Source organism: Diabrotica virgifera, chromosome 2 (genome assembly GCF_917563875.1).
Source record: "Diabrotica virgifera virgifera chromosome 2, PGI_DIABVI_V3a".
Lineage (NCBI taxonomy): Eukaryota > Metazoa > Arthropoda > Insecta > Coleoptera > Chrysomelidae > Diabrotica > Diabrotica virgifera.
Genome location: NC_065444.1, coordinates 97,758,870 through 97,782,724, shown reverse-complemented (window position 1 = coordinate 97,782,724; position 23,855 = coordinate 97,758,870). Strand labels below are relative to the sequence as shown.

Here is a 23,855-nt window from a genome sequence, read left to right as displayed (position 1 = left end):
TCAATAGGTATAAAAACCTCTAAAATACATTATTGTTACATTCTATATGTTAAAAAGTGGTCGACATTAAGTCGATGTCTTAAGATTTAAAGATCACATGTGAATGTATTTCATCCTTGCTCGAAAATTGCACAAGGTAAGTACTTGTGTTCATGTGAGAGGTTACGAACCAACTGATTAGACAGTCTGGTGCCAGAAATGTATGACAAGATGTCAAAGGAAGTTAGGTGGATTTTTCATCTGTCAACCGAAAAATTTTTTAACAAAGAGATCAATATTTAGTTTTGATTGGTATATTGAAAAATGCAGGTATTAAAAAGTTTAATGTGAGTTCTAATGTAAAATTAAGGTATGGGCCATTCCACGAACATACGCCTGTTTTGGATTACTTCGACAACGAATATTTTACTGTGCAACGTAAGAAGTACGAAAGTAAATGGCGCTAATAATTATTCCAATTATCAACAATGTAATTTGCAATTTACTTTCGTTCTTCTTATTTTGCACAGTAAAATATTCGTTGTCGAAGTAATCCAAAACAGGCGTATGTTCGTGGAATAGGGTATAATACATTCCTTAGTACAAACTGAATTTAAAAAACAAAAATCTGCTCCAGCAATATGTGACGTCATAAACTGTTTTTCAAAATTGAAAGAGTGGAAGAATTAAATTTAATTAAGTAAAGTTGATATTGTGATGAATGGATATTGTTGGAATTGTCTAAGAGTATTTAAAAGGCCAAAGATATTAAAAGTATGGTTGGTTGCATATGTTACAGGAAACTAATTATTGATAGAATAAGAAAATACTAATATCTGTAAATTGTGTGACGTACAGAATGAAATGAGAGCTGAAATCAAAGAGGAAAATATCGTTAAATATATGTAAGTGTCTTAAAAGAAAAATAAACCTTTTATTTTCTTTGATTGTAGAAACCTGCATGTAAAAACTTTTTAAGCTGCATATTGAGCTATTGAAAGTTATGATTTGAATATTAGGGATATTGTTAAATGTTAAGATATTGTGGTAAAATTAATTAAATATTTGTAGCTGAGAATTTATTTTTAAAAAATAAATAAATGAAATTCTGAAATATGGTTGGTTGAATATATATCAGGAAATTTATAAAGAAATAACTGTTAAAATCTGTAAATTGTGGGAGGTATAATATAGAAAGAATTAAGAACTGTTATTAAATGAGGAATATCGAGATAATGGAAATGTACACACTTAACCAAAAACACTTGCCAACTGTTGAACTATTGAAAATTTAGATTATATTATATTATAAATTTTAATAGTAATGGAAACAGAGTGGATGAGTGAAAAAAGTAATTTTTATTGTTGGGCAATCAGCAGAAAATTTTTGGTTGTTATATTGGGAAGATATTTTATATTATTTTAAATCCTGAAAATTAAAATGCATGTCAACCTGCTCAATATCCAAATTCATTTTTTCAATTAAAAACAATAACAGTATTTCTCAACATAAATTTCTAGGTTACGGGTGATTCCATTTCAAATCACTCAATTTTGGATCGAAAAAACATTTAGTTCTCCGATTTGTCTGAAAATTGGTATATAGCTTCTGCGGGACGTAAAAATAAGATATTTAAGGTCAAAAAATCTTCTTCTTCTTATTTTTCTCAAAATGTTATTTTATGCAATTTTACAGTGATTTGGTGTTTATTTAAACAAATTTACATTTTCTATCGTAAAGTTTTTTTTGTAAACCATAAAAATCATGTTTCAGTACTTTTGAGAAGCATTCTCGGTGATTTTTAATTCTTACATTTGGAGTTACGCAGAGTCTTATATCTGAAGTTAAATGTATTTTTTCCAAAGTCGGCTAAAAAACATAGATATAATCCAAGTAAGATTTTTAATACAGAATGGATGATGAAGTTTATCGAAAATTAATTAACAAACAAAAAAATCGTAAAGTATCAGTGGAAAACATAATATTTTAATAGAAAGGGCTCAAAAATGTCATCATATGGCATTATAACAAGTTATTTTGATTCAAAACAAATTTCTGATCAAATTTTATAGTGTAGAAAACGTTAAAATACCGTTTTTTTTACATTTTCCTCCATTCCCAAAATACATCATAATCTATTTGGCTTAAAAGTTGCCCACAGATAGCCAAAACTTGTAAGCCAAGACTTGTAAGTGGTTAGAAGCATTTGAATTATATTACAATACCAAAAAAGTTACATGCAATATCATAGTCAAAAATATAGGCGTCTACTGTAAGTACAATTAACTCGGAAAATATCGACCTCACGACAAAAATTGTTAAAAAGAAATTGTAATAATTGTAAAAACGATTTATTTGGAACAATTTAAGTTCCTACCATTTTCGTCGAAAAGTTAAAAATGACGGAGATTTTGAGCCAAACAGGTTCTCATTTAAAATCAAGATGGCAACTAACGTAACGGAAGAATTCATTCGCGATTTTTTAGGCTACTATTGACTCCCCTAAAGATTAGAAAAAGAAAATTTGGGGCAGCTCGGCATGTAAGGTCAAATGCTATCACGACTGGACTAATATACTTTTGAGTCTGATATTATTGCATGTAACTTTTTTTGGTATTGTAATATAATTCAAATCCTTCTAACCACTTAAAGTCCTATGTTTTGGCTATCTGTGGGCAAATTTTCAGCCAAATCGATTATGGTGTATTTTTGGAATGGAGGAAAATGTATTTTAACGTTTTCTACACTATAAAATTTGATCAAAAACTTGTTTTGAATCAAAATAACATGGCATGTTATAATGCCATTTTTGAGTCCCTTCTATTAAAATATTATGTTTTCCATTGACACTTTACGATACAAATGACTCAGCGCCTACTTTACGGAATCGTAGCACATCGATTCACACCGCAACGCGCGGATATCTCGGAAGAGAATACTTTTGCCGTTCGACGTAGTGTAGTGTAGCTTGTAGCGATTCGATACCCAGTGTATAGGGCTTTTCATCGATTGTCATTTGTTTCGAGCTTCTGTCATGTGTCACATAATATATCTACGTCATACGTCTTTGGTTTGTGTCATTGGTATCATAGAGGTATATATTAACATAGAGGGAGCCTACCTTCCGCGCTTCTTGACGACAAGATCTCATGGACTGGTTTGCTGCATCTCTTTCTAACACATTGTATCGAAAATCTATGATGACATTCAGTGTGAATATAGGCACGGAAGAGGAGGACAACTGTAGCAGCTTTACTATGCGTAAGAGCGAAACAGCACTAATCCAAATAAAAAAGATGGTGTCGTCACTTCGCTCTGAATGACACTCTCTCTATGCTAATATATAACTCTATGATTGGTATACACCAATAACGTATGGCCTAGATATATTAATATTATGTGACACATGACAGAAGCTCGAAACAAATGACTGTGAATGAAAAGCCCTATAGTTAGCGCTTCCACAACGGAACAAACCGAAAAATATGGACGTGAGCGGTCCAAGGGTTGTCTTTATGTAAGTAAACAGATGTTGCACTTAGTCCTAATCTAGATGCTGAATTCAATGTGTTGCTATCGGAAATCATTATAAAATAAATAATGGTATTAGTTTTCAAAGAAAGCAAACATAGTATGATTTTTAAAGTGAAAGTTTTGTTAGATCAGTTTTTATGATAATTCATTCTGCAGTATAGATAAAATTTGTTTTGATGATCGATTAAATCGGGAAATAAAGTAGGAAATTCCCTTTCGTGTTTCATGTATTTTTGAAAGTGTATGTTGTTATTCCTCTTCCGCGCACAAAAATAGAATACAATGGAAATATGCTTTATTGTCATTGAACATTGTACAATTTTATAGACAAATTTTAAAACGAGCCAGAAAAAAACAATAGCAATAGCAAATACGATACATATACTCAAATTACGTCAACGGTTTTCGTTGTGTTGGAACAAGCCTACAGTTATTAATGCGGGACTATCTGATCATGAAGCAGTGTATACGAAGTTTAACATCTTCAGCAAACCCTCCTCAAAAACCCGACGTTTAGGTAGGATTTTTTCCACCCATAATTTTCGTAAATTCCAAAATTTATGCTTAACTTCTGAGTGGCACTTTCCTTCTATAGACGTAGACTATAATTTCAGTGTTTTTCTAGATAAGCTTCTCCGCATCTTCAATAAGGCATTTCCTTTAATCCCTATTAAGCCAAAACATCGGAAACCTTGGGTTACGAAAGGTATTCGCGTATCAGCCAAAAATATGCGTTCACTACTATACATCAAGAAATTTACTACCAATGTTTCTGTCACTGAATATATTATATCACGAAGTACAGGACAACATATCTAAAACTTGTCAAATCAGCTAAAAAAGCCTATTATCAAAATCGTCTGGGAAGCTCTAAAAGTGTTGCAAAAGAAACTTGGTCTATAATAAACGATCTTCGAAATAAAACTCAGTAAAAATATAACATCAACTATTTTGCCGCAACAAGATCCCATTTCCAATCTCCCTAACTCAAGAAAGGTCTCGAATTCATTCTTTTTAAGACCATCGATAACTCTGAACTGATCCAAACAATCAATAGTATCAAAAGCAAATCATCCTGTAGTACTGATGGACTATCTATAAAAATTTTCTCTAATCTCACAGAAAATGTGTTGAAAATTCTCGTCTCTCATTAATGATTCCTTCGAAAAAGGTAAATTTCCAAAGTGCCTAAAGACAGCCATTATTATTCCTCTTCATAAGGGTGGTGAAAAATCTGATGCCTGCAACTATAGACCTATTGCCTTACTACCGGTACTCTCCAAAATTATTGAGAGACTCATTAAAACTCGACTTATGTCCTTTATCGTTGACAACAACATTTTATCACAAAATCAGTTCGGCTTTTTAACAAATAATTGTACCACTGATGCCATGTTTTCTGTACTACATGAGGTTTACCAAGCACTAAACAATAATCTTTATACTGCCACTGTTTTCTGCGACTATGCCAAAGCTTTTGATTGTGTAAATCACGACATCTTGATTACAAAACTAAATTTCTATGGAAATTGAGGTATTTCTTTAAATTGGTTCCAATCCTACTTGAATAATAGGAAACAACTAGTTAGAGCAAATGATACTGACTCTAGTCTCAAAAACATTGTATGTGGAGTTAAACAAGGTTCAGTATTGGGTCCTCTTCTGTTCCTTATCTTTATAAATGACACCACTAATTTAAAAATCGATGGGAAACTTTTTCTTTTTGCTGATGATACCAGTATCACTTGGAGCAACTCAACTATTGCATCTCTTCATGAAACTATAACTTCGGATCTACTGACGATAAAGACCTGGTCTGACTCTAATTTACTCTCTTTTAACGTAAATAAAACAGTAGCATTATCCTATAAAGGAGCTCTTCAACCTTTGCCTCTTAATAACAGCTAGATCAGTACCGTTGATTCTGTAAGCTTTCTTGGTATTTTTTTTAGACAGCAACCTCAAATGGTCCCTTCATATCGATTCGTTAAGTAAGAAACTCGCCTCAGCTTGCTATGCAATAAGATCTGTCTCAAGGGAACTCAATTTAGCATCTTCTAAAATAACATATTTTTCGTTGTTCGAGTCTCATCTTCGATATGGTCTTCCTTTATGCGGTTCTAGTACAGCTGTTCAATTTGATGTTATTTTTAAATTGCAAAAAAGAGCAATAAGATATCTGTTTGGCCTCAGAAGATCTACACATTGCAGAAGTTACTTCAGAGATCACGGAATTTTAACACTTCCATCTTTATATATCCTAGAAACGGTTTGTTTAATTCGTAAACACCTTCATGTCTTTCCAGCAAGGCCCAATTATCTTTACTCCACCAGAAATTCAATATTTGACATTTATTCTCTACCTAAAAGACCATACTATTCAATAGAAGAATTTCTTAATGAATAACTAAGAAAATTGGGTTTCATAGTAACATAAACTTGTCAGTTCCTTATGTATTTTATTTTATTTGTTTTAAGTATGTTCAATTTGCAATTTATATAAATTTTGCAATAAATTTTTTGTGTCTTGGCTTTTATATCTTATATTATACTGTACATATTTTGACGATTTATCTAATTTTAGTAAATTGTAGTTGTTATTTGTTATTGATATTATGTTTTCTTTTGACTGTATGTAGGCTTTGTCCATAAAATTGTAAAAATTTTCAGTGATAATCAGGCATATTTCTATTCTAACCTTCTGATTGAGCTGGCGAGATCTGGTCATTTAATTCCGGGCTGTAGCGGTCCGTTCCGTTGGCGACCGATTTGATCTCATGAGCGCAGACCTTAAGGCGTTTCTCCAGTGTGTCGTCTCATATGTTTTTTCAAAGTTCCTGCTGTAGCAAATAGTTTAAAACAAATTTCACACTTGTTAGGCGTTTCTTCAGTGTGCAGTTTCAAATGTTCTTTTAAACTATTTTCTGTAGAATACTGTTTAAAACAAGTTTCACACTTGTAGCCTCCAGGTGTAGTGTGTAATAGCATATGATTTTTCAAGGTACTTGCTGTAGTAAACGGCTTAAAACAAAGTTCACACTTGTAAGGCGTTTCTCCAGTGTGCAGTCTGAAATGACTTTTCAATTTTGACCTTTCAACAAATTGCTTTAAACAAATTTCACATTGGTACGGTTTTTGTCCAGTGTGCAATATCATATGACTTTTCAAGATAGTTGTTGTAGTAAACGGCTTAAAGCAAATTTCACACTTGTAAGGCGATTCTCCAGTGTGCAGTATCAAATGATTTTTTAATTTTGAATTTTCAACAAATTGCTTAAGACAAATTTCACACTGATAAGGTTTTTCTCCATTGTGCACTCTCAAATGCCTTTTATAATTCGGTGCCCGAGTGAACTGCTTAAGACAAATTTCACACTTGAAAGATTTTTCCCCAGTGTGCACTCTCACATGTTTTGTCAAAGTACCTGCTTCACTAAACTGTTTTAAACAAATTTCACACTTATAAGGTTTTTCTCCCGTATGTGTTCTCGTATGTTTTTTTAAATCACTTGGATGACTAAATTGTTTAAAACAAGTTTCACACTTGTATGGTTTTTCTCCAGTGTGCACTCTTAAATGTGTTTTCAAATCACTTGCTCTACTTAACACTTTAAAACAAAATTCACATTTATAAGGTGTTTCCCCAGTGTGTATTCTCATATGTGTTTTCAAATGACCTGTTGTCGTAAACTGTTTTAAGCAAATTTCACACATATAAGATTTTTCTCCTGTATGCGTTATCATATGTTTTTTTAAATCACTTGATTGGCTAAATTGCTCAAAACAAATTTCACACTTATGTGGTTTTTCTCCAGTGTGCGATCTCACATGCCTTTTCAATATACTTGCTGTAGTAAACGGCTTAGAACAAAATTCACACCTGTAAGGCGTTTCTCCAGTGTGCAGTCTCAAATGTGTTTTTAAACTACGTTTTTTAGCGAACTGCTTAGAACAAATTTCACATTTTAATGTATTTTCTTCAATGGGTTGACTCATATGTTGCTCTATGGGTATTGTTTTCATACTTTCCAATATGTTCTCCTCTAAGGGAAATCCTAAAATAAAAACTAACATAAATTTTTTTGCCAAAAATTATACTTGCAATATACAGGGTGTTTCATTAAGAATTGTCCATATCGTAACTGGAGAAACCTTAGCACAAAATACGAACATTTAACCCAAAACACTTAAATAAATTATTCTTCCTTACTGAGATACAGAGTGTTTTATTACAAATGTTCTAAAATGATTTTAGCCCATTGTTAAAGCACCTTTTAAATTTTTTGTTCAAACTTGACACACAGTTTACACATGTTAGGATACTTTAACTAGTTTTAAAAGATAGTTTTCGGCTGTTACCTGAGGAGTGCTGTAGGGATATATGTTATGGCGAGCACGCCACTGTGTGTGTTCTTATTTCAATATCTAGACTACATCGGAGATGATAAAAACACACGCTGATAATTTCGAGGTGTCATTGATATATTCCAGGACTATGAAAGATTTTAAGAAATATTTTGTATTCATTAATTCAGTATCGTTTTGTACCCTAAGCTGTTAACATCTCAATAAACTTGTGCATTTCCTTCAGTAGTTTCGTTACTTAATCCTCCAACGAACAGACATCATTTTATACAGAATAAAAGTACCGCAGTCAGTAGAATTTCCAATTAGAAAAAGTAATGACTTTTTTTAACCGATTTTAATCGTTAATTGGGAAATTGGAGAATTAGTGACTTAGTATTTGAGTTGGACTTCGAGTTTGGTAGGCAAAACGAGAGGTTGTGGGGCCGGTGTGTTTGGCGATAAGGTAAATTCGGAATCGAAACCTATCACAATAAAAACACCGGTTTTTAAAAGACCTATCGTTATCGATAATAGTTAAAGATAAAAAGTGTACTTGTGCGAAATAAAAAATAGACTTTAAAGTGTATATAATAATATTTATATTAGTGCTGACGATAACATCTACTAGTTTAATTTAAAATGAATTGAAACAGACTGTATGACTTGTACACACTTCTAAATAGGTCAAACCGGCAAACAGGTGTATGTTCTCAAAGAAATTGAAAGTGTGTAAAAAAATTTTTAATAATCAGCTAAGTACTTTCAACACATAACGTGCCATCATCAGAGCTTCCTAAAAGGACATTTAAGATAAGAGACTTTTTTTTTATAAACAAAAGATTGAAAAAACTTACGTCCTCTTATAAATCCTTCATAGAAGAGTAATTGTTAAAATTCACATGATAAATCATGGATACTGGGCAAAAGCCACAGATATCGGGTATAAAACCCTTAAAATTAAAAGTTTATCACATCTAAATTCTTTTTTAGTTTAAAATTACAACATGGCTGCGTCAAACCATTGTGAGTTCACGTGAACAGCTGAGCGCTGTCATTCATTCAAATGATAAAGAAGGAACCACTAATTTATGCGCCCTCTATATTGGTACCTATGTAAATAAAAATTAAAAATTAATTAAATTGAAAATGGCTAAAAAGCCATGTGTTGGTTAAATTAATTCTAAGTGAAGATACTAAATTTTTAAAGTTAAATTTTCAAAATTACAAATATTAATATTGAAGTGAAATGTTAACGTGTATGTAAGTTATCAAAATTCTTTTAAAAAACAAACCGTTATGGTTTGACCAAGTGTGGAAGAAGTTAGATGAAAACAAACCAAGGAGAAGTCTCATTTGTCAAGTTCAGAGTTCGAAAGCTGTTATTTTATAAAATTAACAAATTTACCAATAAATTAAGTCAAATCTCAAATATTCTACTTATATGTAATTAATGAAAGAAAACTCAAGAATACCGAAAAAGTAATGTTCAAAATACCTACAGCAATTGTTGGGTATACTGTATACTAAACCAAAATTATTAAAGAAATTTCTTAAAGATAGGATCAAATTTACAATTTAATTGAATCTGAGTAATAGCACAGGTTTGAGGATTTCTTTTCATTTCTCTACTTATTTCTAGATCTTCTAGTAGATTCATTTTAGTATAGTTATTATTAGGTATGCTATGTAGGATCCTACTATCTCTTTGGGGACTAAAGCTGTGTTTCGATGCATGCAAATGATGACCAAAACTAGATTTATTGATCTTTGAAAGATGTTCTTTAATACGTGTATCCAACGGTCGCATCGTTCTACCCACGTAGGTCACAGGGCAGTCACCACATGACAATTTATATATGCCACTTTTAGAAGTTTTTTTAATTCTGTCTTTAGTATGAGAAAAAATAGACCTGATGTTTTCTTTACATTTAAATGAGAGTTTTAAGTTAGGAATGTTATTTAAGATTTTGGCTATATTGTCTGAAGGATAACCTATGTATGATATAGATCTATACATAACTTCTGAATTGGAATTGTCAGGAGTAGCATTATAAACTAGAGATCTGTTCCTTTTATTCCTTAATTTGTTGAGTATGTTGTCAACCAAAGTAGGGGAGTAACCATTACTATACGTAAGTTGTTTAATAATATCTAATTCAGAAGTAAAATTTGTGTCTGATAATGGTAAGCTAAGTAAACGGTGGATATAGCAATAAAAATATGCCATCTTCTGTTGAAAAGGATGATTAGAAGCCAATTTGTAACCCAATACTTTGGGTATTGTGATTGAGGGGGAGTAAAAGGTAAAAATTTAGGTAGAAGTAGACGAGGGAAGTTATTGAATATATTAATTGAAAAGGGCTTAGCTCAGAAGAACCGATTAAAGCTGTAGGAGAGACACAGACTCTCAAGTGTGGATTCAGGCTAGCTTTATTGCACTGAATGTTGGCTTTGAAATATGAAAACAAGGTATTGGATAATGATATGATATAAACAAGGAAGGAAACTAGGGATAGTGTGGTCAGTCTGAGTTGGTTTTCTAAAGACTGAAAAACTTAATTTGTTCTCTATTCTAGTCAATGTTAGGTCTAGAAAATTAATAGAATTGTTAGACTCTGTTTCTAAAGTGAATGTTATGGCTGGATGTAAATTATTGAGTGAAACTAGAATATTTTCTGCATCAGAGGAATTTCCATCTATAATAGCTAACACATCATCCACATATCTGAACCAATACAAAATTTTTTGTAAAGGATTATGATCTGAAGAATGATTGTCAATTAATTAATGATTAAACAACTTGCATATAGTAATGGTTACTCCCCTACTTTGGTTGACAACATACTCAACAAATTAAGGAATAAAAGGAACAGATCTCTAGCTTATAATGCTACTGCTGACAATTCCAATTCAGAAGTTATGTATAGATCTATATCATACATAGGTTATTCTTCAGACAATATAGCCAAAATCTTAAATAACATTCCTAACTTAAAACTCTCATTTAAATGTAAAGAAAACATCAGGTCTATTTTTTCTCATACTAAAGACAGAATTATTCTAAAAGTGGCATATATAAATTGTCATGTGGTGACTGCCCTGTGACCTACGTGGGTAGAACGATGCGACCGTTGGATACACGTATTAAAGAACATCTTTCAAAGATCGATAAATCTAGTTTTGGTCATCATTTGCATGCATCGAAACACAGCTTTAGTCCCCAAAGAGATAGTAGCATACCTAATAATACATACATAATAATACATAGCATACCTAATAATAACTATACTAAAATGAATCTACTAGAAGATCTAGAAATAAGTAGAGAAATGAAAAGAAATCCTCAAACCTGTGCTATTACTCAGATTCAATTAAATTGTAAATTTGATCCTATCTTTAAGAAATTTCTTTAATAATTTTGGTTTAGTATACAGTATACCCAACAATTGCTGTAGGTATTTTGAACATTACTTTTTCGGTATTCTTGAGTTTTCTTTCATTGATTACATATAAGTAGAATATTTGAGATTTGACTTAATCTATTGGTAAATTTGTTAATTTTATAAAATAACAGCTTTCGAACTCTGAACTTGACAAATGAGACTTCTCCTTGGTTTGTTTTCATCTAACTTCTTCCACACTTGGTCAAACCATAACGGTTTGTTTTTTAAAAGAATTTTGATAACTTACATACACGTTAACATTTTACTTCAATATTAATATTTGTAATTTTGAAAATTTAACTTTAAAAATTTAGTATCTTCACTTAGAATTAATTTAACCAACACATGGCTTTTTAGCCATTTTCAATTTAATTAATTTTTAATGTTTATTTACATACCAATATAGAGGGCGCATAAATTAGTGGTTCCTTCTTTATCATTTGAATGAATGACAGCGCTCAGCTGTTCACGTGAACTCACAATGGTTTGACGCAGCCATGTTGTAATTTTAAACTAAAAAAGAATTTAGATGTGATAAACTTTTAATTTTAAGGGTTTTATACCCGATATCTGTGGCTTTTGCCCAGTATCCATGATTTATCATGTGAATTTTAACAATTACTCTTCTATGAAGGATTTATAAGAGGACGTAAGTTTTTTCAATCTTCTGTTTATAAAAAATCTCTTATCATAAATGTCCTTTTAGGAAGCTCTGATGATGGCACGTTATGTGTTGAAAGTACTTAGCTGATTATTAAAAATTTTTTTTACACACTTTCAATTTCTTTGAGAACATACACCTGTTTGCCGGTTTGACCAATTTAAAATGGCCAGTGGCGGAACAATTCGAAAGGAAACCAATAGAAGGAACGAATATAGTAGCGACGAAGAATCGAAGAATAAAAAATATAAAGGGGATGAATTGTATTTTGAAAAGAGTAATATGACGAGACGAACACCGAATAAAAGCAACGATACAAATGAAGAGATGATAAAAATGATGCGGGAAGTTATGTGGAAAAATGATGAAATGATGGCAGAAATAAGAACCATACGGAAAGACCAAAAGGAAACGATGGAATATATCAAAGAGCTAAAAGAAAAAAACAAAAAATTGGAAGAAGGTTTGAAAATGGCAAACAATAGAATAGAACAATTGGAAAAAGATAGAAAAGGAGAAATAATATAGTATTAAAGAGCCTAACACTGGATCCTAACGACAGAAAACCAGTAAAGGAGTCAGTAGAACAGTTCATAGGAAGAAATCTGAAATTACAGGTCAAACTGAGAGGAGCGGTGAAGATCGGACACCAAATTTTTGTAGCAGAAATGGAAAACCTAACGGATAAGCTGAGTGTACTAAAAAACAAAGGAAAACTGAAGAATCTACAGGGACAAAAGGTGTATATAGAATCAGATTTAACAAGAAAGGAAATGGAAATACAAGCAAAAATTAGGAAAATGGCAAAAGAAGAAAAAGCCAAAGGTAATATTACGAAGATAGGATATATGAAACTGGAGATTAATGGGAAGGAGTGGAAATGGGACCATAATAATGAGAAGATTATACAAATTCACAGAAACATCGGGGAAAGGACTCCAAAAAAGTAATAGAAAATAATGAAACCGGACACACAACAATGACGACCAAGGCAATGAATGGGAAAAGCGATAGGGAAAAAGATGATGCACAGGTAAACAAGGATGAAAATAAAAAGAAGGGGAAAGCTAGATTGCAGAAAAAAGGAGAGATAAAAATGGGAACATGGAATGTGAGAAGCATCAACGGAAAAGAGGAAGAACTGGTAGAAGAAATGATAAAACAAAAAATAGAAATACTAGGAATAACGGAAACGAAGATAAAAGGAAAAGGTCTTAAGAAAATACACAAAGGATATTGGTTACTGTGGGTAGGAGCGGATACAAAAGAGAGGGCAAAAGAAGGAGTCGGGATAATAATTTCACCGAATAGACTACAACACGTTATAGAAGAAACATATGTTAACCAGAGAATATTATCGGTGAAAATGAAACTGATTGACGAAGAAATATGGACAATAATAACAGCCTACGGAGTAAATGAAGATGCAAGAAAGGAAGAGAAAGATAAATTTTTCGAGGAGCTCCAAATGCAAATTGATAATGGAGAAGAAAACATAATTGTAATGGGAGATCTAAACGGTAGAGTCGGAAACAACAACAGCGGAATAGAGGTGTGCATGGGAAAAGAAGGAGAAGAAATACTAAACAGAAATACTAAACAGCAACAAATGGAAAAGAGTACAGGATACGAAAGTGAAAAGAGGCTCAGAGATTGGCAGTGACCACCATCTAGTAATAATGAGAATTAGAACAACAGAAGAAAAAGAAGAAAAGAGAAGAAAGGTAGTAAACGAAAAAATAAAAAGCTACAAATCAAAAGAGGAAAGATATAAGAAGAAATTCCAAGAAAAATTAGATAATACTCTGAAAGGTAGGGCAAAAAATACAAATATAGAAGAAAAATGGGGATATCTAAAAACCACCATAATCAAAGCAGCTGAGGAAACTTGTGGGAAAGCAAAAATAGCAAATACTAACATGAGGAGAACGGAATGGTGGACGGAAGAAATACGAGAGAAAATAAAGAACAAAAAAGAAAAATGGAAGAGATACCTAAGTACAAAACACCCGGAAGGTTACGAGGCATATGAAGAAAAAAGGAAAGAGGTTAATATAGCGGTGAAAGCAGGAAAGGAAAGGTCATGGGAGAGATTTGGACAAAAAATGACAAACAATTATAGGGAAAACCAAAAACTCTTCTACGGCGCATTAAAACAACTCAGACAAAAGAAAGAGCACACGATGCCGAATATAAAAGACAAGAATGGAAACGTACTAACAGAAGAAAAACAAATAATGGAAAGATGGAGAGAATATTTCAAAGAGCTAACTCATGCAGACGCGGACAACATAGGGGAGATACAGAAAGGAATGAAGAACAAGTGGAATCCATAACAAGAGAGGAATTAGAAAAAGCAATAGAAAGAGTAAAATTGGGCAAAGCACCAGGCAAGGATCATACCACCCCGGAAATAATCAAATTCATGGGGACAGAGGGAATGGATAGCATGAAAGAACTAATGAATGATATAAGTAGAGCAGAATTACCAAAGAGGACTGGAAGAAAGACATTATACTACCAAAACACAAAAAGGAGACAAGAGAAACTGTAATAATTACCGAGGTATCACCATATCAAGTATCCCTGGGAAGGTATTCGCAAGAATAATAGAGACAAGAATAAAAACCCAAATAGAAACAACTATGGAAGACACACAGTGTGGATTTATGAAGGACAGAAGCACGAAAGACCTAATATTCACATTAAGACAAGTAAGTGAGAAGGTAATCAAGAAGAATAGAGAGATACATATGTGCTTCATTGACCTGGAAAAGGCGTTTGACAGAATCCGAAGAAAGGACGTATGGAAGACACTAAAAGAAAGGGGAGTCGACAAACACATAATAGAAGTAATAAAGGATATGTACAAAAATAATACAAATACAATAAGAACCAATAACGAGGAATCCAGAGAATTTACTACAGGTCAAGGCGTCAAACAGGGATGCGTGCTGAGTCCACTGCTATTCTCAGTGGTACTGGATGAAGCAATAAAGAAAGCCAAGAGAAAAATGAGAAAACTAACATTAGAATACTGGCAAATGAAACGGACTCAACTATCGGAGCTACTATTCGCAGACGAGATGGTATTGATAGCAGAAAACAGAGAAGACCTACAGAACAATCTTGAAATCCTAGAAGAAAAACTATCAAACATAAATATGAAAATTAATACAGAGAAAACAAAAACAATGATAATTTCAAATACAAGGAAGACACACGCAATAGAATTAGACGGGAAACAACTAGAGCAAGTGGAATATTTTAAATACCTAGGAGTAATAATCGAAGCAAATGGTAAACAAGGCATGGAAATAAACGAGAGAATGGGACGAACAAGAAGCTTATTTAACGCTATGAACACAACATTTTTGGGGAAAAAAGAGATACCGGAGAAAGTAAAAACGGTAGTCGTTAAATCAGTAGTTAGACCAACAATCATGTATAAAACCGAGACATGAACATTGACGGGGAGACAAAAATCCAGAGTCAATGCTATGGAAATGAGGTTCCTGAGGAAAATAGCAAACAGAAAGAGGACAGACAAAATACGAAACGAAACAATTAGACAAAACCTAAAACGAACCAATTAATGAAAAAAATAGTGGAGGGACAACTTAGATGGTTCGGGCACGTGTGTAGGATATCGAACGAGAGGCTTACAACACGAGTGTTCGAAACGAGAGTGCAGGAGAAAAACAAAAGAGGAAGACCAAGAGTTATGTGGGTAGATGAAATCCGGAAAGAAGTCGAGAAGAAGGGATTGACATTGGAAAGTGCAAGGAACCTAACGCAAGATCGGAAAGCATGGAGACTACAATGCCAAACTCAACTCCACCAGCCTTACACCTAAAGGTAGAAAGGCTTAGGACTAAGTAAGTAAGTATTTGAGTTCCGAGTGTAAGACCACGAGGAAGGAAAACTGAACGAACCCGTAAGCAACTTTGAAGAATTTCAAGTGTAAGGCCACTTGTTGTGTAAAGCCACAAAGTAATTCGGAAGTTCTGGGGAGGCGCAACTAGCAACTCCGTGAAATCTTCTCACCAGCTTCAGTGAAAAGCTACTCGACCCTGGAAACGGTGAAGCATTTTCACAGAAGAAGCAACAACATCCCGGCTACCATACCGACTACATACAGTTTAGAATTTCGACCAGTTCCAGTGTAAGGCCACTTGATCTGGAAGGTACAGCGTGCTCACACCTGTTTTCTACCCGTTCCAGCGTAAAGCCACTTGATCCGGGAAAGTGCAACGTTCTCCACCCGTTCTCTACCCGTTTCTGGGTAAAGCCACTTGATCTGGGAAAGTGCAACGTTCTCCACCCGTTCTCTACCCGTTCCTGGGTAAAGCCACTTGATCTGGGAAAGTGCAACGTTCTCCACCCGTTCCGGTGTAAGGCCACTTGATCTGGGAAGGTGCAAAGTTCTCACGGAAGTATTTGAGGTTAGTCGAATTATATTCATTTTGTATTTGTTTTCATTTTTTTTATTTACTCTTTTTCGCTATTTTCAAACTTTTAAGCTATCATATCTAATATTCGCATTTTTTTATTTGTTTAATTTATTTTTGGTAAATACAATGGCAATTAGTAACGTAACAGCAACTATGCCAACAATAACTTCAGTCAGTACTTCTAATAATTATATTAATTCTGAGAAAGCTATCAAGCTTATAAATGTTTTTAATGGGTCCTCTTCAAAATTACATTATTTTATAGTTTCTGTTCATTTGATTTGTACAAAATTAGACCCAGAATTGCCAATTTTACCTTTCATTTTAAAAAGCAGATTAAAGGAAATCACATTATTTTTTCTGATCCAGAACATAATATATTTAGCCAATTAATATACACGACAATCAAATCCTAAGTAATATTATCAACTTCACTGAAAAAATTGATGCTCGTAGATTCGATAAAATATTACTAACAAAAATAAAGGATATTCAGCATATTTCGCCTTCGGTTAAAACAAACAAACGACAGATGCTCTGTCAAGTGTTTCAATAAACCATATCTATGGAAAAGAAAAGGAATTTGCCGAATTTCAGAATGTTAAAGCTAACTTGGTTTTAAATAATTTTTTATATTTTAACAAGCAAGTCTTTAACTACATTAATATATTAATAATTACAACAAGACATTAATAATAATAATATTTAATATCTTTATAATCAGAATAACAGAAATTATTTTAAAATTATAAATGATAGTTCTTCTGGTATTGCTGACTCAGATTTTAAAAAATAATTAAAATTAAACAACACCACCGCCTGGAAAATTTTAATATCTGTCGACCTTTTCATTTTTTTTTGATAAACAAAGGAAATTCTAACTGTTATTATAGATAGTCCAGCGAAATTTGCGCAAGCTTTATTTTAACCCTATCCTATTATATTTTGTGATGCTATTAACTGAACGAAGTTGAAGTGTAACACGGCAAGTAATAGATATGAACTTTTATTATCCATATTATAAAGGAATTTAATCAGTAATACCTAATTGCAACATATAATTCGATTACCTTGTGGTACACTTCATCTACGGCCTTCTCATAACAAAAGTAGAATGAGTTATTGCCGGTTGGTTTCTTTGTTTCATGTGGCCCTACCTGCCCTGTGCGAAGCATGTCCAGAGAGGCTCTACACTACAAGCCAAAACTTCTAAGCTGCAAAAGAAGCCATTCTTGGACACCCCAACTTCGGTCTTCAGGAGGGAGGTGTTATGGCGAGCACGCCACTGTGTGTTTTTATTTCAATATCTAGACTACATCGGAGATGATAAAAACCCACGCTGATAATTTCGAGGTGACATTGATATGTTCCAGGACTATGAAATATTTTAAGAAATATTTTGTATTCATTAATTCAGTATCGTTTTATACCCTAAGCTGTTAACATCTCAATAAACTTGTGCATTTCCTTCAGTAGTTTCGTAACTTAATCCTTCAACGAACACACATCATTTTATACAGAATAAAAGTTATGTACTTCATTTTTTACTCCTTTTCCCCATCACAATCTACGCCACTGCCGTAGTAATCATTTCAGCATGTTTCTTTGATTCTTCACCACTTTTACGTAAATATCATCCTTTTGTCTCAATGCGATAGAGTAAGTAGTTTTCAAGTTATTTGAGTTTTAATGTAATAGATTCGATAAGTATTTTAAACACATAATCTTATTAAATGTAGTTTAAAATACATACAGTTGAATCCAGTTTCAATGCTTTAGTTGGCGTCCACTTCTCGTACCCATATATCAGCACCGGTCTACTCAGTGTTGTGTTGTAGAGGCTATACATACATCTTTTTGCTGTCTAAATTCTACCTATTATCTCGTTATACGCGATATCGTTATCTGCGGTGATTGTCTCTTAGATATCTAGTCTCTATTTTTTCAAAGTTACAGTTGAGTCTACGAGTCTTTACCCGTGCGTCATCATTTAAAGCATACGAAATAAGTCGATGATAAGTCGGAAATTGAAATTTACTAAACGCAACAGCAAGTGACAGTAAGTAGCTACTGCTCCTATCATGGGTTAACATTTGAATTATCAAACAAGTGTTTTATCTCGCCAGGTATTAATGACGCACAGGTAAAGATTCCTGGACTCAACTGTGGTCTTATGGAATCCATTACTTTAAACACAAATAACTTGAAAACTACTTACTTTATCGGAATGAGACAAAAGGATAATATTTATGTAAAAAGTAACAAGGAATAAAAAACATGCTGAAATGATTATTACGACAGTGGCGTAGATTATGATGGGGAAAAAGGTAAAAACGAAGTATATATCCTTACAGCACGCCTCTGGTAACAGCGAAAAAATATCTCTTAAGACTAGTTAAAGTATCCTAACATGTGTAAACTGTGTATCAAGTTTGAACAAAAAATATTAAAAGGTGCTTCAATAATCGGCTAAAATCATTTGAGAGTATTTGTAATAAAACACTATGTATCTCGGTAAGGAGTAGTATTTTATTTAAGTATTTTAGGTTAAATCTTCGTATTTTGTGCTAAGGTTTCTCCAATTACTATATGGACAATTATTAATGAAACACCCTGTATATACTACAATTGACACAATCTAAATATTGTTGTTTTCGGTCAAGCCCAATTCTATCTTTTTCTTAACATGTCATACACCAAAGTGCCTAGGCGACTATCTCATTATTAAGGTTCTGTTCTTGGCGGCGTGATACAGCTCGCCTGTGTTGTGTATTCCTGTCCATTCCTTAAACAGGATAGTTGTTTGCGGACGACTCCTCTCCTACATTCGATCTTCCCTTGTAGGATTAACTGTGGTAGGTATTTCATATTTTGCTCCTCTTAATATGTGCCCAAGGTAACTAATCTTGCGTTTCTTAATTAATCCAAAGGCTCTCTTAAGGACGTCATCGTTTCGAACTCTATCCACCCACGGTAGGCGCATCATTCTTCTCAATGCCCACATTTCAAATGCTTCAAGTTTGTTGATTGATGTTCTTTTAAAAGTCCACGTTTCCATGCCATAAAACAAGATGGACCATATGTAGCACTCGACCATTCCGTAGCATATTTCGAAATTTAGGTTTTGATTACATAGGAGCGGTTTGAATTTCATAAAAGCTTGTACTGTCATTTGTATTCGGGTTTTTATTTCATGTTGTGGATCCCATTGTTCATTGATTGTGGTGCCAAAATATTTAAAAGTTTTCACGAATTTTATACGATCGTTACCTATGCATATTATCGGGTTATCTGGAGGGTTTCTGCTAATGAACATATATTTCATTTTCAAAATGTTGATGTTGAAGCCATAGTTTTTACCTATGCTATTCATCCTATCTAATAATAACTTGATCTTCCAAATTGTCGGTTATAATCACTGTGTCGTCTACCTATACAGCGTAGGTTGCTAATTGGTATGCCGTTCACCTTAATTCCTAATTCCGTGCATTCTAATGCTTCCGCGAATATATTATTTTCCACATACAAATTAAAAAGCAGCTGAGAGAGTACCTATGTATCCTTGGCGGGCACCCTGCCAGATTTCAAATTCATCCGTATATTGGTCTTGATCAATCTTCAACTTTGCCACTTGGTTCCAGTATAGATTTTGAATAATTCTGATCTCCCTCTGGTCAATGTTGGCTTTATGCAGTAGTTCCATCATGATATCATGCTTAACATTGTCAAACGCCTTCTCTTAGTCTATGAAGGTGAGGTATACATATTTTCGTTGATCTAAGCAGTTTTTTATTAAGGTGTTCAAACATAAAATTGCCTCTCTTGTTCCTAGTCCTCCCTTAAGACTTGCAAGCCGAGCAGAGGCCTTCGGATAACTGGTGAGTTATCCGAGTCATAACTGGTGAGTTACAACTGGTGTTGTCATAACTGGTGAGTTACAACTTTCAACCTTGGCGCAACATCGCCGCCTCAAAAAGAGGAATGAAGCTTACGCAAAAATCAATCAAATACTTTTTAAAACAGTAATATTGATAATGTTTTTATCTTTTATAGACAGTACTGTATTAGTTTTGTCATTAAAATATACACAGTTATGGTTGTTTACGTGTTTTCTATTAGTATAACCAATCTCAGTGTTAACCGAGTTTTTCCGTATCCGAGGTAGTCACGGTCCTAATTACCTCGGATAATCGCGAGTCTATTGTAATTTATTTTTTATACTATTACTTTTTTGAGTTTTTTTTTGTAAACTATTACATCTAAGCCCTTTATTAAGTATAATTATTTGAAAAATGTGTGTTTATAAGAATATATAAAGAGATATGTCTCTATTTGTCCGACAAACCGTTGTCACCACTGTCACCAGATGCGTAAATTTCTTACCGCTGGTAAATCACCGCTGGAGGGTTAAATGGTGTGGACTTCCTAATGTATAATTGAGTATGAAAATGGTCTTCCAGTGGGGTACATTTTTTTTTGTAAGAGTGAGAGGTAGCGCTACTTGTATTGATTTTTTTTTGCAAATTATATGTATTTACCTACTTATGTTCTCTCCATAGCCCTAAGAAATTTCTAAACAAATATGTGGGATCGGCCATAATGCAACTGAATAATTTAGACATCGAATTATATGGAGTGAAAAAAAGGCAAAATATGCATACAGTATGCTCACATCAAATAAAATAATTAAATTTATCAAAATCAAATTTAAGAGCGTAGGTGCAAAATTTCGAACCAATGCTTTTTAAATGCATTAATTTTCTTCAAATCCTGAGAAAACTAATAAATATTTTTGAAAAATTTCACCGCAGAATGAAAGATTACGTTATTACCGAGGGCCGAAAGTCCCTTAGAATAAACAAAAAGTTTTTTTCTAATGAGATATTTGAAAATAAAAATCACACTAAGTTTTCTCTTTTTCTTTTCATCCCTGTAACTTATTAAAATAAACAATATAGAAGTTTTTAAGTTTCTCCTGCGTTTAAGTTTTTTACCTTTGTCTGGATTTGAAAAAAAAATAAATGCATTTAAAAAGCATTGGCAAGAAATTTTGCGTCTATAAGTGAACACATGTAAAAGGTGTATTTCTACAAGTGTATTGTAGTTATAATTCATTTTATATAAATGTAATAATATATTTATATACAAAAATAATACAAAAAATTGAAACAAAAACGGAAACAGAAATAGGATCAAACTACAAGATAGCCGATTGTATAATTAGTACAATAAGTGAAGAAGGAATACAAGAGTATAAGAAAATAGCAATACACAAAATGAAAAACAAAGAAATTAAAGAAAAATATGAAAAAGACACAGATACAGAATTTGATAAAATAACGGAGGAAAAACCGAGGAGGACAATGGAAGAAAAATGGAAAGCTTAAAGAAATTATTATACTGAAGAAAGTGGAAGAGGTATGTGGAAAAATAGTAATAAATAAACATAGGAAAAGAACAGAATGGTGGAGCTCTAATGTAAAAGAAAATATCAAAGAAAAGAAAACAACATGGAAAAAATATCATAAAACAAAAATACAATCCGACAGAGTAAAATATATAGAAAAGAGAAATATAGCGAAAGAAGCAAAAAAAGAAAGTTGGAGAAAATTTGGAGAAGATATAAACGAAAAATACGTAGTAAACAATAAATCGTTTTGGAATAGTATAAGAAAAAAGAAATCAGAGCAATAAAAGATAAAGAAAATAAATTAAGGACAGATAAGCTGGAAATATTATAAACATGGAGGGAACACTATGAAGAAAAATTTGGAAGTACACCGCACGAAAGGCTGAGAGAAAAATCTTAATATATGGACTGAAGAAATTGAAATATATTTTATATATTTATTTATTTTACGGATATACCATTTTTACAAAAAGTAAACGTCAACCTTTACAAAGTATAGGTTGCGTTAAAAAATACAAACCAAAATTAAAATTAAGCAAAATTCAGTTAAATCAGTATCTTAAGGTATTAAGTAATGCTCAAAACCTCAACTGATTTCTTAAATGTTGTAGATATTCCAAATAACTCATAAACTATTGCTGTGCTCAGTGGCAGTTCGTAAAATTCTTGTAATGGGTTCGTTTTGACCATAATTTGTCGTATGAAATGGAATGTTAAAAATCCCAGTGTTACGAGTTCTTCTAGTATTAATATTGAAACTGATTAAACTTAGTAACTCTGGATCTTGAACATATCCATTCATAATCTTAAAAAGGAAACATAAATCTGCTTTAAACCTTCTATGGTGTAGTGAGGAGATATTAAGTATGGACAGTATATCATCATATGCATATTGTTGTCTAATAAAGCCAATTTTGTAAGAAGCTACCCTCTAGAATTTATTTTGAACTCTCTCGATACTGTAGAAATAGATTGGATCATAATTATGAAGCCTATAACTTAAAAATTCGAATTTTCCCAGATATGAGGTATACACCGTTAGATGTGTCTAGAGTCCTCCTACAAACGCTCAGTTATTGGCACAATTCGTAGGTTGAAATTTTGAGTAATTGACGGAAAACCCAACTTTCCACAGTTTATTTTTCAGTTTTTCGGCTATACTGAGCGGTGTGTATATATGATCCTGACGGATTAGACACCATTTGAAAGCTTAACTCAACACTATTTATTTGGTGTATTTGCGGTTCTCCTGTCTTTTCTTGAACCGAAGATATATACCGCCAAAAAATATGCCGTTTTGTACCTACCAAGTCCTATAGCTGGATTATGGATGGTCAAAAGTCACAAACTACACCGGTTCTGAATCGGCCCTGACCCCCTCTTCAAGCACAGAAAAAAAATTCAGATCGGTTAAACTTTTCCACATACATACATATCCACAAACGTTACTGAGCTCGGTAACTTTTGAATGGTATAACCAAATTTTCAAAATTAGACATGCGTTGGAAAGGCACTGATCAGTACTATCAGAAGATGTAAAGATCTGACCTAAATTTTTAAATTTTTTGGGAGTTTTGGGGACGAGAACGAAAAACAGACCCTAAATGGGAAGGTCCACACCCTTGGACCAAAATGGACAGTTGACATATGGATGGGCGAGTCTTGTCTTAAACTTTAAGATGTGATTTGGCCCAATTTTCAGTTCATTCAGGTTTAGAAAATAGAAAATTTCGTGTATATATAGTGTCGCATGTAGGGGTATTGTGCGCCACTGGCGAGAACTGCCGTTCTCTGGTAATTTGTATTTTTAAGTTGCCTGGAAGGTACACACAGATTAACAGCATGTAAAAGATCAGGACTGCTAAATTGACCTCGAATTAATTTGAGTATAAAACATGCATCATACATTAATCTTCGAGATTCTAAAGTAGAAAACTTCAACTGACTTAAAATTCCCTGATAATCATGTGCCTGCCTAGGTATATTAACCTTTAACTACCCTAAGGAAATACACTTAAAAACAGTG

The 23,855-nt window shown here is 32.9% G+C and overlaps 1 protein-coding gene across 1 annotated transcript in view; it reads right to left on the bottom strand.

Annotated features, from left to right (window-relative positions):
* Positions 1-2,822: 2,822 nt before the first annotated feature.
* The window catches only part of LOC114344834 (zinc finger protein 664-like), a 35,252-nt gene continuing 14,219 nt past the window's right edge, over positions 2,823-23,855 (bottom strand). The window contains exon 2 of the mRNA XM_050642738.1: positions 2,823-7,569. Within this exon, the coding sequence (XP_050498695.1) occupies positions 6,305-7,569 (1,265 nt within the window). The 3' untranslated portion in view covers positions 2,823-6,304. The remainder of the gene's footprint in view (positions 7,570-23,855) is intronic.